This window comes from Dreissena polymorpha, chromosome 14, assembly GCF_020536995.1.
Source record: "Dreissena polymorpha isolate Duluth1 chromosome 14, UMN_Dpol_1.0, whole genome shotgun sequence".
NCBI classification, from domain to species: domain Eukaryota; kingdom Metazoa; phylum Mollusca; class Bivalvia; order Myida; family Dreissenidae; genus Dreissena; species Dreissena polymorpha.
Window position 1 is genome coordinate 73,355,910 of NC_068368.1, and position 16,285 is coordinate 73,372,194.

Below are 16,285 nucleotides of genomic sequence, written 5' to 3' on the forward strand. Positions count from 1 at the left end.
GCTATCATAAATCATGGTATACATGATCCCATCCTTACTCCTACCAAACTTTTTCAAAATGTACTTGCTGAATTTTGTGATTAATATTAACTTAGCCTTTCAAACATTACCTGTATTTCACTATGATATGCAATGTCATACTTTCCAACATCATGCAAAATAGTATTTAAGACGAACATTTCCACAGTTGGCAAAAACAATAAATCATCATTTAAACAAGCAAAAAACACGCTCGGACAAATGTTACGCATATCGATTTCTAATGAATAATTTGTAATAAAAATCGGTTAATTAATTAAACCTGTGCAAAGCCATTCAATTATTATTAGGAAAATACGTGTATCTATGAAGCGTTGGAAAAATATAAAAGTATCAAAGGTCTGCTTAATGCAGCTGTAGCGCTTTAGATTATGCTTTTGTTGGAAAAAGCGTTTAAGATTGTGCTTTTGTTGGAAAAAGCGCTTTAGTTTAAACATATTTATTTCTTTTGTCAAGTACAATGTATCAAAATACGCAATACAATATATATATCAGAAAAGGATTAAAACGAAAGAAATAATTCTTATATGGTTTCTCTCCTTGGGATTATGTTAACACATTATTGGCAGTGCAATAGAAACAATATAGACATAGGAAATGTGAGTGATACATATATAAAGGTTTTGGAAAACAGGAAAAAAAAGAAATAAAAAAACGCGAGCTAAATATGAGATAAGATAAGGAAAACAATAAGCAAATAGGCAAATAAGGATGAAGGATTGTAAATGTGAGGACTATGATTAAAAACAGTAACGACAAATCTTAACCGGATTGTTAAGCGAATCGCCGGGATTCTTTTATAAATTGTTGAACATGTAGGAAATTTTCAGAGTTTTCAGTATCGTTAAGATGTTTATTACCGAAGAGTAGAATATCAAGCTCAACATCGCTGGTTATTCTGATGATACTATTCAATTATGTAATACGCATAGTGATAAAGTGAGGACATACGAGAAGGAAGTGTTGATTGGACTCAATATCTCCACAGGAGCACAATGGGGATGCGATTAAGATTTTTGCGTAAAGGTATTCATTAAGAGCACTCGATTTACTCCTTAGCCGCGTATGAAGTATTTGGAGTTAACGTTTTCCTACATAAAAGTACGATGGTGTTTTAATCAAATTTTTTTAAGGTTGGATTTAAATATATTCAATGATTCACTATGTTTAATTGCTTCTGGTAGTATATTCCATTTTCGAATGACTGCTGGTAGAAAGGAATTATAGTAGAGCGTTGATCTTGATTTGGATGTACGTAATTCACGTGCATTGCGGAGATTATACCTTGTAGCAGCTCCGACATGTTGAGGTACAAGGTCGGTCAAGTACTGAGGGGTAAGCGAATTTTGCATTTTGTAAAAAAGTATAAGTTGATGTTTGTCGCGTCGATCTTGAAGCGGTTCCAAATTAATTTATTTTTGCAATTCATTTAATGATACTAATTTAGATGCTCCATATGCAATTCGCGCTGCTTCGGTTTGAATTTTGTCAAGTTCATGTTTTCTGCTTGAGTGCAGTTATCCCATATTACGTCTGAATATTCTACTAACGATCGTATAAATGACGTATAAATAGTTTCAAGTGATTTTGGGTCAAGTTTAAATCTCAGTTTACGCATGATATTAATCCGACTCCATGCTTTATCAGTTATGTATTTAATACGGATGTGCCACTTACAATCGTTCGAAAGAAAAACTCCAAGGTGTTTGTGAGAGCTTACTTCCGGTATTGGCGTTGGCAACATTGTGAATTGATAGGTATTAGGTTGTTGTTTTCTGGAGAAAGTAAGTGTTTCAGATTTGGTAGGATTGAATAAGACATGCCATTTTAGTGCCCAGTTAGATATTCGGTTGATGTCGTTATGTAATATTGAAGTGTTTGGGCCATCTATGATTATGTAAAGGGATGTGTCGTCGGCAAAAAGACGAATGTTACTTTGAATATCGTGTACAATATCGTTTATGAAAATTAGAAATAGAAGGGAACCTAATATAGAGCCCTGAGGAACACCGGCCTCTAGTGAAGCCCAGTTTGAAACGGCGCCTGGAAGTACTACACGTTGACGTCTTCCATTAAGATAGTTTGTAAACCAAGAGTGTAATTTTCCACGGATGCCAATAGCATTTAGTTTATGTAAAAGACCCAGGTGCCAGACTTTATCAAATGCTTTACTAATGTCGAAAAACACAGCGTTGACCTCTAAACCGTTGTCGAGGGCTTTGCAAAATGTATCGTAAATATAAGTAACTTGGTTTGTGGTTGAATCACCTGGCAAGAAGCCAGACTGAAATGGGGTTAGAATTTTGTTATTAATTAGGTGGTTGTACACATGTTTAAATATAATTTTTTCAAACACTTTTTCGATTGTAATAAGCAATGATATAGGACGGTAGTTTATTGCTAGTTTAGGGTCACCTTTTTTAAAGACTGCACTGACGTTCGCTTCTTTCCAACAGCTTGGCATTATACATTTGTCGAGTGAGAAATTTAAAAAGTTACATAAGGAGGTTGATAATTCGACTCTACATTCTTTTAATATACGGTTAATTATACCGTCAGGTCCTGATGCTTTATCAACAGGAAGTGTTTTGAGAATATCATGAACATCAGTAGGAGTGATAATGAAGGACTCTAGCAAGTCAACTCAAATTGGTACATGAGCGAGATCCGGTAAACTATCGTTAGCAATGTCAGTTTTTGACTGACTGAAAGAAATTGTTAAGAATGTTCGCCTTTTCGACACAATCAGTTATAATGGAATTGTCGGCGGGATTAACGAGTGCAGTAATTGAGTTATTATAAGGTTTGTTGATAAATGGCTTAAGAGTTCTCCACCAGTCCTTAGACGTGTGGTTAGCTTGCTTAAGTTTTTCGCATAGACTATCGTAGCAATGCTCATGGCTTGTCTAATTAATGATGTGGTCTGGTTACGAAGTGTACGAAATTTTGACCAAAAATACATGCTATTTTTGCATTTTGCATGTTTGTAAGCTCTTTTGCGTTTTCTTATCATACGACGTATGTGTGAATTAAGCCAGAGGGCGTCACGCGGTTTGATCTTAATTAGCCTGTGTGGAATACAAAGTTTAGCATTTCGAATAATGGTATCAGTAATATTAGTGCAATATATTTTGACATCATTACTTACATTTGATTCCTAATTAAATAAAGAGAAAGTTTCACTTAACAAATCGTAGTTACCGTCATCGTATTTCAATATGAGACGCTCGTATATTTTCGCCTTTGGCTTGTTATATTTGATTAGACCAAAAATAGGACAATGGTAGCAATAATGTTGGTCAAGAAAATGATCACCGACACCTGATAATACCAAGCTGTTTGGGTTACTTAAAAGCAACAAATCAAGAATTGACGAAGAACTTTCTGTAAAATGCGTTGGTTCGTTAATTACTCGAACAAGGCTGTACTCAGTGCACCAAGAATCAAGTTTCCTGGCTAATGTAGATATATTGTTATTCATGTTAAAATCGCCCTTTACTATATTATCTGATATACCAGTGCCAATTGCTTAGCCTATAGAGTTATCAATTAAATTAGTGTAGGATGCATCTGCGTTTGGTGTTCTATAATATAAACTAAATAAGACACGCTTTTTACTCTGCAAGTGTAATTCAATCCAAATACATTCAAATGAGATAAGTTCAAGGTCAGGTATGCGTTCATATTGGATAGTCTTTTACGTATAGAATGACCCCACCGTGGCTATCGTGTGTTCGATCTTGCGCTCGGGGCGGTGATAGGATGGGATAAGTAGATCGTCATTTTCAATAGTGTTATTAAGACAAGTCTCAGTAAAAGATAATACATCAAAACTCGATAATTCTGAGAATATCCATTTTGTTAAAAATGCTTTGCACATTATACTGAATAAATAAAAAATTGTTAGGGATAATCAATAAGTCAGTAAGAGAATTTAACTCCGTGACAGAGGAAGATTGGGAACTAATCGATATTGGGCCTGGATTTAGTTCGATATCCCCAGAAAGCAACTTGATTGTATTAAGCCATGTAACTATTACGACTGTTAAAAAGAAAAAAAATGTTTTTCTTACAAATATTACATTAGAATATTAGCGTTTACTAACTATTGCGCGTGTATAATGCAGATGAATATGTCGGGAAAGTTGGGATTGCCCGCTGAAGTTAAGAATAGACGACTCTAGAGCGATTTCGTCATTGTATACCGTTATTAAGATCAGTAAATTTAAAGTTGCAAAAAAACAATCCGATTGGTTTATATCTTGGTAAAATGTTATGTGTAATCATTATGACACATTGAGAAAGGTGAGTGCACGTTAACAAGATTTTCAATAGTCCAAGAATCGTCAACCGATCCTTCATCCCGAGAACAATACAGAAAATAAAATCTCACAATAAATGACAAAATTATGGACCGGACAAGCATTTGACCTTTGAATTCCACGTGTGACCTTGACCTTTGAGATGCCGACGTACTTTTTTCACACGACACACCGATCCATGATGGTGAACAAATGTACCAAATCATTTTAAAATCTAACGATAAATGACATAATTATGGTCCGGACACTTTCGGTTTAAAACACACTAAGTGACCCCGTGACCTAGTTTTTGACCTGGCATGACCCATATTCAAATTGACATAGACATCATCTAGATACAACTTCTGACCAAGTTTGGTGAAGATCGGATGACATTTTGGGACAGACGGACCGACCGACAGACCGACAAAGTGACTCCTATATAGCCCCCATTAGCAATGGTAATGGGGGTATCAATATTAAAAATTTCATACGGGAATACGCCGTCAATATTTCCACGAATATTGTAATGCACGTGCTTGTAAACTAATATATAATACACATCACTTTGATATATATTTCGCTTTAAGTTGTTGGGTGATACCATTGTCTATTACAGGCATACATAGTTATTTATGAATGGATTAGTCTTCAAAGTTTAATAACTTAAATTCGGGTGTGAAACTCATGATTGAAGTGTTACCAGATAAGCGCAACATGGTAAAATTTTAGTAAGATAGTATTGTAAAATAACTGTCCGAACATGTAGAGTCATTGAAAATAATGATTTTGGCTAAAAACGGGGTGTCCGAAAACTTTACGGTATGCATCTCATGCTAAATCTAAGATATCAATCACAATATTACGTTTGAAATAATTGAAATATGGAACTGGTAGGTATATAAAAAGACAAAACAAAAGGGTCACGGGCCCTAAGGCGCTCACCTGTGACCAAAAGGAAATGGTCTATTCTGAACAAAGACCTATCAAATACATGTAATGTTTTCTATAGGTCTTTGATTCTGAAAAAGTTCAAGCTGCTGCATGAAGATTGGACTGAAAAAGTGACTTGTAGAGTATTAACATATTTGTGGGTTTTTTTACCTAGATTTTGAACTCACGTGATCAAATTTCAATCTCAGACGAGATTTCTTTGGGGCAAATGTTCTGATCAAGTTTCATAAAGATTGACTATTAAAATTGGCTAATATAGCGTCAACAAGCTTTCACTATAGCCAAATAAGAAAAACTGCGCAGTCTCCTCTCCCCACACACATCGGCGGCCATGTGTTTCAACAAACCGGAAACAATTTGGACACTCGTCCAAGAAATCATAAGAACAAGTTTTGTGACTAACTTTCATTTTGATTGCACTAAAAATGTACAGTAAGTTCTAGAGTGTTAAGCCGGTTTCACTGTAGCCTTATAAGGACAAAGTCCCTGCCCCCTGCCGGCCATGCTATCCGAAATCATTAGAAAATATGTTTTGACAAAGTTTTTTAAAATTGGACCATTAATGTGACTTCTAGGATATTTATTACAGCCATATTAGGAAAAATGACCCACCCCCAGAATTACTGATGTTCTGACTCAGTTTCATGAAGATTTGACAATAAATTTGACTTCTAAAGTCTTAACAATATTTAACTTTAGCCTTAACAGGAAAACTGCCCCACCCCATGGCGGCCACCATTTTCGAACTTGTACAAGATATCCTTTGGACACATGCTCTGAAGATTTGACCAAAAAAATGACTTTTTGTGTTGACAAGTTTTTACTTTTTTTATACCACATTTATATAGCGCCCTTTTCATACTCGCGGGTGCGTTCAAAGGCGCTTTACATGTTTTTCCCTGATCACTGGGTCAAAAGTCGTCCGTTAACATCTTGGCGCAGTATACAGCCACGGCACATTGGCTTATTTCCCTCACAGGTACCCATTTATACACCTGGGTGGAAAGGAGCATATGTGGGATAAATTTCTTGCTCAAGGAAATTCCAGTGGTCAGGTCGGGATTCGAACCCGGGACCTCTCGATCCCTAAGCCAGCGTCCTACCATTAGACCACTGCTCCCACGAAGCGATATAAGGAAAAACGCTCCAACCTTTGGCTACCATGTTTTTCAACAGATCTGAACAATTTTCGAACTAATACAGTATATATAACTAATGTTCGGACTAACCTTCATGAATATTTGACAATAAATGGGACTTCTAGAAAGTTTACAATGGTTTACTATAGCCATATACGGAAAACTGCCACGACCCTGGCAGGCATGTTTTAAGCCAAATCGGAACCATTTTCAAACTGGTCAAAGATATCTTTGAGACATTTGTTCTATCCTCGTTTCCCGAAGATTTGACAATAAATGTGTCCTCTAAATGTAAAAGACTATAGCTGACGTCGCACGACGAACAAAAGGCGATCACAAAAATGATATATGGTATTAGCCGAGCTAAAAATGTGTTCAATATAAAAATCAGACATATTGCAAAAAAGTTATAATGCGATGCTTCTGCGTAATGAATTACTTCCGGTTTGATATTCAAATTTGGATTTGTTTTTTGTATTGCGCGTATTCTGGCGCATTGTATGTTGCCCAAAACATTAATGTTGATATTGTTTGTAAATGGCCAATCGCAACGCTTTTGCCGATCGATGAGACCCACATAACACAGTTCCATCCTTAGCCAAGATATCATTTGAATTTTCATCACATTTCATGAAGATTGTGCAATAAACTTAAATACTTTAATACGGAGATATCGCTACCTTTTCTTGAAATTTGATCTTGTGACCCGTTTATTTTACCCCACGTGACGTTGTTTCGAAGAAGTAATAAGATTTCATTATAGCCCATTTTCTGTTCAGGTTTCAGAAAGTTTGGGCAATAAATGTGTCATCTAGAGAGTAAACAGTATTACTGACGCAATCTGATCAAAGAGGTTTTAGCATATTACTATATATGGGCTCTGTGAAAAAGGGGTTTAATGCATTTGCGTAGTGTCGTCCCAGATGAGCCTGTGCAGTCTGCACAAGTAAATCAGGGACGACACTTTCCGCTTTATGACAATTTTCGTTTTAAGAAAATCTCTTCTAAGTAAATTGGGACGACACGTTACGCACATGCATTAAACCCCTTTTCACAGAGCACGGCCCATTGGGACGACACTTTACGCACATGCATTAAACCCCTTTTCACAGAGCACGGCCCATTGGGAGGACACTTTACGCACATGCATTAAACCCCTTTTCACAGAGAACGGCCCATTGGGACGACATTTTACGCACATGCATTAAACCCCTTTTCACAGAGCACGGCCCATTGGAACGACACTAGGCACATGCAATAAACCCCTTTTCACAGAGCACGGCCCATTGGGACGACACTTTACGCACATGCATTAAACCCCCTTTTCACAGAGCACGGCCCATTGGGACGACACTTTACGCACATGCATTAAACCTCTTTTCACAGAGCACGGCCCATTGGTACGACACTTTACGCACATGCATTAAACCCCTTTTCACAGAGCACAGCCCATTGGGACGACACTTTACGCACATGCATTAAACCCCTTTTCACAGAGCACGGCCCATTGGGACGACACTTTACGCACATGCATTAAACCCCTTTTCACAGAGCACGGCCCATTGGGACGACACTTTAATCACATGCATTAAACCCCCTTTTCACAGAGCACGGCCCATGTATTTTTTTTTCCAAAAATGCATCGTACCTGCATACTCATGCAATGGTTTTCGTAGAAGTAAACGAGCTAACCTGTTGTATAATAGCGGGCCTTCAGTCTTGAGCGCAGCATTGAACTATATTGTTCTCCTTGAAATTGCAACCATACATGTGCGCACTGCACAGGCTAATCTGGAACCACACTTACGATGCATTTACCAAAAGCGAAGCTTTATTTAAAGATAATTTATATCACATAATTTATATAATAGTATCAGCCCAAATGCTCAGTTTTTACATTTGCTGATGTTGACATATTTTTAGTAATATATTTAGTATTTAAAGGGACCTAAAATTTCTCAAAAAGACGCATTAAAGTTAATGAATAAAACCATAAGGTAAGGTAGGTCACCAATTTATTAATACATCCGCAGTTAAAGGGCTATTTGTCTGCTTAAAAAAAGACAACAGCAATCTTGCGCAGCTATTCACAACTTCTTTATTTAGGTTCTGATGTTTTCTTATATACATGTATAAAACTTGTCATCAAATTGCAACAGAAATATTAAAATGCAGAACAATAAAAGCATCTAAAAATACGAAGAATCAAAATTGAGTTGACATTTTGTTATGTACAAAATTTCCAATGTTTAGATTTTAAAATGACTGATGAAAATGGATAATTTAATTAAATAGGGCTGCCACCCAAGAAAGTTGTGTGGTCTTAATTGCCATTTTGATTAATTGTTTCGACAAAAAACACAGAAAACAGTTTCTCATGACAAAATATGATGAAGTAAGTAATTAACATTAAAATTGGTTACAAAACAGGCTAAATTGTACATACTCTATTACTAGTCTTTGTTACATAATAAGGCTTACCCTATCTACTCTTATCATAGAACTTTGTTGCAAAACATGGTAAAACGTAACTACTTTATTATTGTACTTTGTTACAAAGTATGTTGGAACATAGTTCCTCTATTATGGACATTCGGGACAAAACATGGTAAATTGTAGCTACTTTTCTGTATAACTGTGTTACTAAACATGGAAAACTGCAGGTATTCGTTTATTGAGCTTTCTTACATAACATGGTGAACGGTAGCTACTGAACTATAAAGCTTTGTTACAAATCATTTTATCATAGTTCCTTTTTAATTGAACTTTTTCACAACAAAACATTGTAAAGTGTAGCTACTGTTTTATAAAACTTTGTTACAAATCATTGTAATACATAGTTTCTTAATTATTGAACTTTGTCACAACAAAACATTGTAAATTTTAGCTTCTGTTTTATAAAACTTTGTTACAAAACATTGTAAACCATAGTTGCTTTATTATTATTATACTTTGTCACCACTCTGTTATAGTACTTTGATTGCATAACATGGTGAATCGTAGCTACTCTATAGTTGAACCTTGTTACAGCATCATGTAAACCGGAGCTACTCAATTAACCAAAATAGTTACAAATCATGGTAAACAGTAGCTACTCAATTAACCAAAATTGTTACAAAACATGGTAAACCGTGGCTACTCAATTAATCAAAATTGTTACAAAACATGGTAAACCGCAGCTTCTCAACTAATTAAAATTGTAACAAAACATGGTAAACCATAGCAACTCTTTTATTGAACTTTGTTATAAAACATAGGTCACTGTTCCTACTTAATTATTGAACACATCGCAGTATTTCACAGCTTACATCAAAACACCCATGAACACCCTTGGATGACATATGAACACATGTTAAACATTTTTTTTTTTCACCTATAGGGGAATGGTGGCGGGACCAGTCCAAAGGGGAAAAAATTAAAAATTTACTCTTTTATATGTAATGATATTTATTATATGAATACACATGTATGCATGAATGTAATATTCACAGCTGAATGTCTTTGTCCTATTTCTTAAATATATACTGTACCAATGGTTTTTTCAACATTTGTTTCAGACAGTTCAGCCTCCATGCACAGTCTTAGTTTTCCTTGCCATTTTGAGTCTAATTGGGATTTTTTTAATCGATAAAATGGAAAATGCGAGCATTTTTTATCGATAAAATGGACCAAATCGGAATGTTTTTATCAACGAATATTGACACAATATACCTAGATACATCAGGCCTTTCCCTGGCCATTTTTGGAAAAAAATGCAATTCATGTTAAATTAACTGATTTGGGAAAAACTAACTTAATATAACTTTTTATAATAATTCAAAATAATATTAATTATAGTTATATACTTAATTAGTTGTTTATGAAATAAATTTGAGATATATCAAGGCTCAACATTAACCGAAAAACCAACTTGCCCTACCGGGCCAGTACTTCCAAAATCTACTTGCACTGAACGTAAAGCAACTTGCCCAAACATGAAATATCGCATCAACTGTAAACCTCATATTGTTTGATAAACCAAAATGATACACCACAAAACCTTTTTTATTTTTGAACATTTAACAAAATGATTACAGCAATTAAAGTCTAAATTAAATGCTCTTTGTTCTTTTTAAATGCTCTTTGTTCTTCTTTGCACTTTTCCGGGCGGACAACTAGATTATAAAATTACTTGCCCAGACCCAACTTTTACTTGCCAGGGGCAATAGGACAACCATAAATGTTGAGCCCTGTATATTTATCATAAAACAGTTACTTCAACAACAAAAAAAAAAATTAAAAAAAATTTTTTTTTTACTTTTGGTGGGGATTTTTTCTACAAAATGGGGGAAAAATATATACTCTTTTTTTAGGGCAATGGGGCCGAATATCGGCCCCGAAATTGCCATAAAAAAACACTGTTATAGAATACTTGACATGATTGCCATGAAGATGACCCCTGACATACAATTATGAAACGTCAAGGACTACAATTTATAACAATGGATTAAGAAAATTAGTAGAAAGCAAAAATATTTAAAGTTTTTTTAGAGGAAACAAATAACTTGGAAAATGTGGTGACTGCACAGGCTCATCTAGGACAACACTTTATGCAATTTAATAAGCCCCATTTTTGCAGAACAAGGTTAAGTGTATCCTTTAACCCTTTGCATGCTGGAAAATTTGTCGTCTGCAAAATGTCGTCTGCTGAATTTCTAAAATTGGCATTTTCTTCGAATTTTTTCAAATAATACTATCAGAATAGCAAACAGTTTGGATCCTGATGAGACGCCACATTTTGTGGCGTCTCATCTGGATCCAAACTGTTTGAAAAGGCCTTTAAAATCCGGTTCCAGCGCTAAAAGGGTTAACAGCAGAAACCATACACAATAATTTACATTGTCTTGATAAAATGCCAATGGTGATTCATGAAATAAATCATATTATAAAGGCCTCACTGGTAAAAGGTCAATACATGGACATGCTTCAAAACAAATATTCATGTTACAAAACATTTACAAATTTATATAAAAACAAGAGATTGCCAAGCAATATGGTTCCCTACCAGTGAAACTCCACCATTGCCAGAATTTTTTATTATTTTTTTATATTTGTTGCCATAGCAACCATATTATTGACATAGGAACAAAATGAAATGACATGCATAATCTCCATATTGCCATCTATCCATATTTTAAGTTTCATGAAAAAATATGAAGAACTTTTAAAGTTATCGCAGGATCCAAAAAAGTGTGACAGACAGACTGATGGACAGACTGACAGAGCGCAAACCATAAGTCCCCTCCAAATTCACCGGTAGGGGACAATAACACACAACATTTAAAAAGAGTTTCAATTAAAACACAAATACAAAATGAATACATAAAACCAGTACACAATGAATACATAAAACCAGTGCCTGAGGTGACTCAATGAACGACCAACAATGTAACATGGTGTATGTTTGTGCAGAATTTCATGCACTAACAAATTTGAAAATTTTCATCAGTGTCTGAAATGACATTAAAAAAACCAAATAAGACATATTGCATGCAATAAGTATAAAACAAAATACAATAAAAACACATCAATCTGTTCACAGGAATGCCAGCTAGTCATGAAATACACCCATTTTAGGGATGTATTAACTTGTGTACAGATGAAACAGAAAAAACAGACACATATAACATGGAAAAGCCATAAAACCAAGTCTTTACCATTATAATCTAATAACATTAAAAGAATAGTGCAAATCTCAAAATCTGCAGATAAGCTACCTACCCACAGAATATTATAACTATACCTCTAACAGTCCTTAGTCGAGCATAAGTTTATGAGAAGAATCTGATTTTCTCCTAAAATTAACAGTGCCCTTCACCTTGATCCTACCAGCCAAAACAAGAGTACCAAACTGTCACAAGATACGCCCGTTTGATAGTTTTGGACAATACCCATATTTGAACTTGATATCATTTAGACACAACTTCTGACCAAATTTGGAGAAGATCGGATTAAAACTACTCCAATTAGAGAGCGGACACCATGCTTAATGATTGAAATGCACTTAGTGACCTCATGACCTATTTTTTGACCCAGCATGACCCATTTTTGAACTTTACCTTAATATCAATAAGACACAACTTCTGATCAAACTTGGTTTAGATCCGATGAAAACTACTTAAAATAGAGAGTGGACACCATGCTAAATAATTTAAATGCACTAAGTGAAATGACCCAGTGACCTAGTTTTTGACCTGGCATGACCCATATTCGAACTTGACCTAGATACTGTCTAGATACAACTTCTGACCAATTTTGGTGAAGATCTGATGAAAACCATTTGAACAAGCAAATTCGTTGAAATGATATCCCCCGCAAATATGCTTCTGGACACTCATACTAAGTTTTAATGAAATCCGCCCAAGCACTTCCAAGATATGGCTCTGGACACACAAAAATCATTTTTTCAAAATATAAAGGGCCATAACTCTGTTATTATCAGATGGTGTACAATGCCATTTGGCATGCATTATCCTTTTACCCATATATATACTCATACCAAGTTTCAATGAAATCCGCCAAAGCACTTCCATGATATGGCTCCAGACGGACGGATGGAAAGACGGACGGAAGGACGGACGGACAACGCCAAAACAATATCCCTCCGCCTATGGCGGGGGATAATTAGAGAGCAGACACTGCGGTGGACACCGCCCGCCAAAGGTTATCTTATAATAAGTCCTGTTTTCGAAAACGGGCGAATAAAAAATGCAATCCAAGGAAAGGTCTACAAGTATAATACCAGATACAACGGACAGATAACCCACACCGGACAGATGACACACACCGGACAGATGACGCACACTGGACAGATTACGCACACCGGACAGATGACGCACACCGGACAGATGACGCACACCGGAAAGATGACGCACACCGGACAGATGACGCACACCCGACAGATGACGCACACTGGACAGATGACGCACACCGGACAGATGACGCACACCGGACAGATGACGCACACCGGATAGATGAAGCACACCGGAAAGATGACGTACACCGGACAGATGACGCACACCGGACAGATGACGCACATCGGACAATAGCGATCACACAAGTTAACCATGAGCATGTGCTCAGGTGAGCTTATTAAAACACTGTGGACTGGATTGTTTACATTAGTGCCAATGTATACTGACACAACCCGTATAATGCACTACATTTCTTACCAGTACACTTCACCATGATTCTTTCAAATTAAAGAGTGCTCGAGTTAAAATAGCTGCCACCATGGAGCATCCTTCAACATGAAAATGAACACAGGGTCAAACAAAACGACAATGCTGCAACAACAGCTGACCAGCAAACATGGGTCGCTGACTGATAGAACTGACCATCCCAGGCCTGATAACATGGTAGCAATGTTTTGCATAGAGAGCCAAATATTGAGAAAACAGGGCTTAATGCATGTGCTTGACATGTCATCCCAGACTGTTGGCCTGTGCAGTCCACACAGGCTTATAAAGGCAACACTTTCCGCTTTAAATGGATTCTAAGAATTCTTCCTTTAAAAAAATATATCTACCATTAAAGCAAAGAGTCATCCCTGATTAGGCTGTGCATATTGGTAGGATACTTTATGCACATGCATTAAGCCCCGTTTCCAAGAGCAAGGGTATTATTTTATATTTCATTTTTGTAACTAACAGTTTACAGTAGAGCGACTTCATTCTAATAACTTAATTAAGAGATCTTGAAGGGCTGTTAACAAATCACAAAATATTAAAAAATTTATCAAAGTTTTTACTCCAAAAGTTGTCAGTTTTTTTACTCCAGTCTTTAGTAATCTTTTGTCCTCAGCCATTCCTCTCTGCTGCCAATGCCTCATACTTTGCCTGCAACATGGAAATACAAAATAAATAATTTGAAAATACACCATGATAAGTACCGGGTAGTAAATACATCTTGATAAGTGGAAAATACATCTTGATAAGTGGTAAATACATCTTGATAAGTGGTAAATACATCTTGATAAGTGGAAAATACATCTTGATAAGTGGTAAATACATCTTGATAAGTGGAAAATACATCTTGATAAGTGGTAAATACATCTTGATAAGTGGTAAATACATCTTGATAAGTGGTAAATACATCTTGATAAGTGGAAAATACATCTTGATAAGTGGTAAATACATCTTGATAAGTGGAAAATACATCTTGATAAGTAGTAAATACATCTTGAAAAGTGGAAAATACATCTTGATAAGTGGAAAATACATCTTGATAAGTGGTAAATACATCTTGATAAGTGGTAAATACATCTTGATAAGTGGAAAATACATCTTGATAAGTGGTAAATACATCTTGATAAGTGGAAAATACATCTTGATAAGTGGTAAATACATCTTGATAAGTGGTAAATACATCTTGATAAGTGGAAAATACATCTTGATAAGTGGAAAATACATCTTGATAAGTGGTAAATACATCTTGATAAGTGGTAAATACATCTTGATAAGTGGAAAATACATCTTGATAAGTGGTAAATACATCTTGATAAGTGGAAAATACATCTTGATAAGTGGAAAATACATCTTGATAAGTGGTAAATACATCTTGATAAGTGGTAAATACATCTTGATAAGTGGTAAATACATCTTGATAAGTGGAAAATACATCTTGATAAGTGGAAAATACATCTTGATAAATGGTAAATACATCTTGATAAGTGGTAAATACATCTTGATAAGTGGTAAATACATCTTGATAAGTGGTAAATACATCTTGATAAGTAGTAAATACATCTTGATAAGTGGTAAATACATCTTGATAAGTAGTAAATACATCTTGATAAGTAGTAAATACATCTTGATAAGTGGAAAATACATCTTGATAAGTGGAAAATACATCTTGATAAGTGGTAAATACATCTTGATAAGTAGTAAATACATCTTGATAAGTGGTAAATACATCTTGATAAGTGGAAAATACATCTTGATAAGTGGAAAATACATCTTGATAAGTGGAAAATACATCTTGATAAGTAGTAAATACATCTTGATAAGTAGTAAATACATCTTGATAAGTGGTAAATACATCTTGATAAGTAGTAAATACATCTTGATAAGTAGTAAATACATCTTGATAAGTGGTAAATACATCTTGATAAGTAGTAAATACATCTTGATAAGTAGTAAATACATCTTGATAAGTGGAAAATACATCATAAGTGAACAAATCCCATATAAGTGGTAAATACCTCATGAAAAGTGGAAAATATATTTTCATTAGTTGAAGTGACAAAATTGTCACAAAACCAGGTTACCAATTTGAAAAAAAAGTCTTATAAAGGGAGACAATTCAAAATGTGCATTGTTACTGATTGTTCCTAGTTACCCCCTTGTGCCTATTTCAATCTATTTTTAGTCGTGATGACCTTGGAGATATCGACGAAATTCTTTTGCATGACACATCATCCAATGATTGTGAACAAATGTACAGAGTTATTTTTAAATCTCACAATAAATGACATAGTTACGGTCCCGACAAGCTCATTGAAGGCCATTTTTTACCTTTGAACTCAAAGTGTGACCTATCGATGTAATTTTTGTGCATGAAATACCATCCAATGATGGCGAACAAATGGGCAAAATGATTTTAAAGTCTCACAATAAATGACAAAGTTATGACCCGGACAAGCTCATTCCTCCCGCCCGCCCCCCGACATTCACCAATCTAATAACCATTTTTTTCCTTCGTAAAACCTGGTTAAAAACATCATAATAAGTGGAAAATTCACATGATAAGTGGAAAATAAATCATGATATGAATGATAAGTGAAAAATACACATGATAAGATTAAAATATAAT

General features: G+C 35.2%; 1 protein-coding gene across 2 annotated transcripts in view; it reads right to left on the bottom strand.

Annotated features, from left to right (window-relative positions):
- Window positions 1–8,513: 8,513 nt before the first annotated feature.
- The window catches only part of LOC127857039 (uncharacterized), a 35,253-nt gene continuing 27,481 nt past the window's right edge, over window positions 8,514–16,285 (bottom strand). For both annotated transcript variants that reach the window (XM_052393324.1, XM_052393323.1), the window contains one exon: window positions 8,514–14,310. In XM_052393324.1, the coding sequence (XP_052249284.1) occupies window positions 14,272–14,310 (39 nt within the window). In that variant the 3' untranslated portion in view covers window positions 8,514–14,271. The remainder of the gene's footprint in view (window positions 14,311–16,285) is intronic.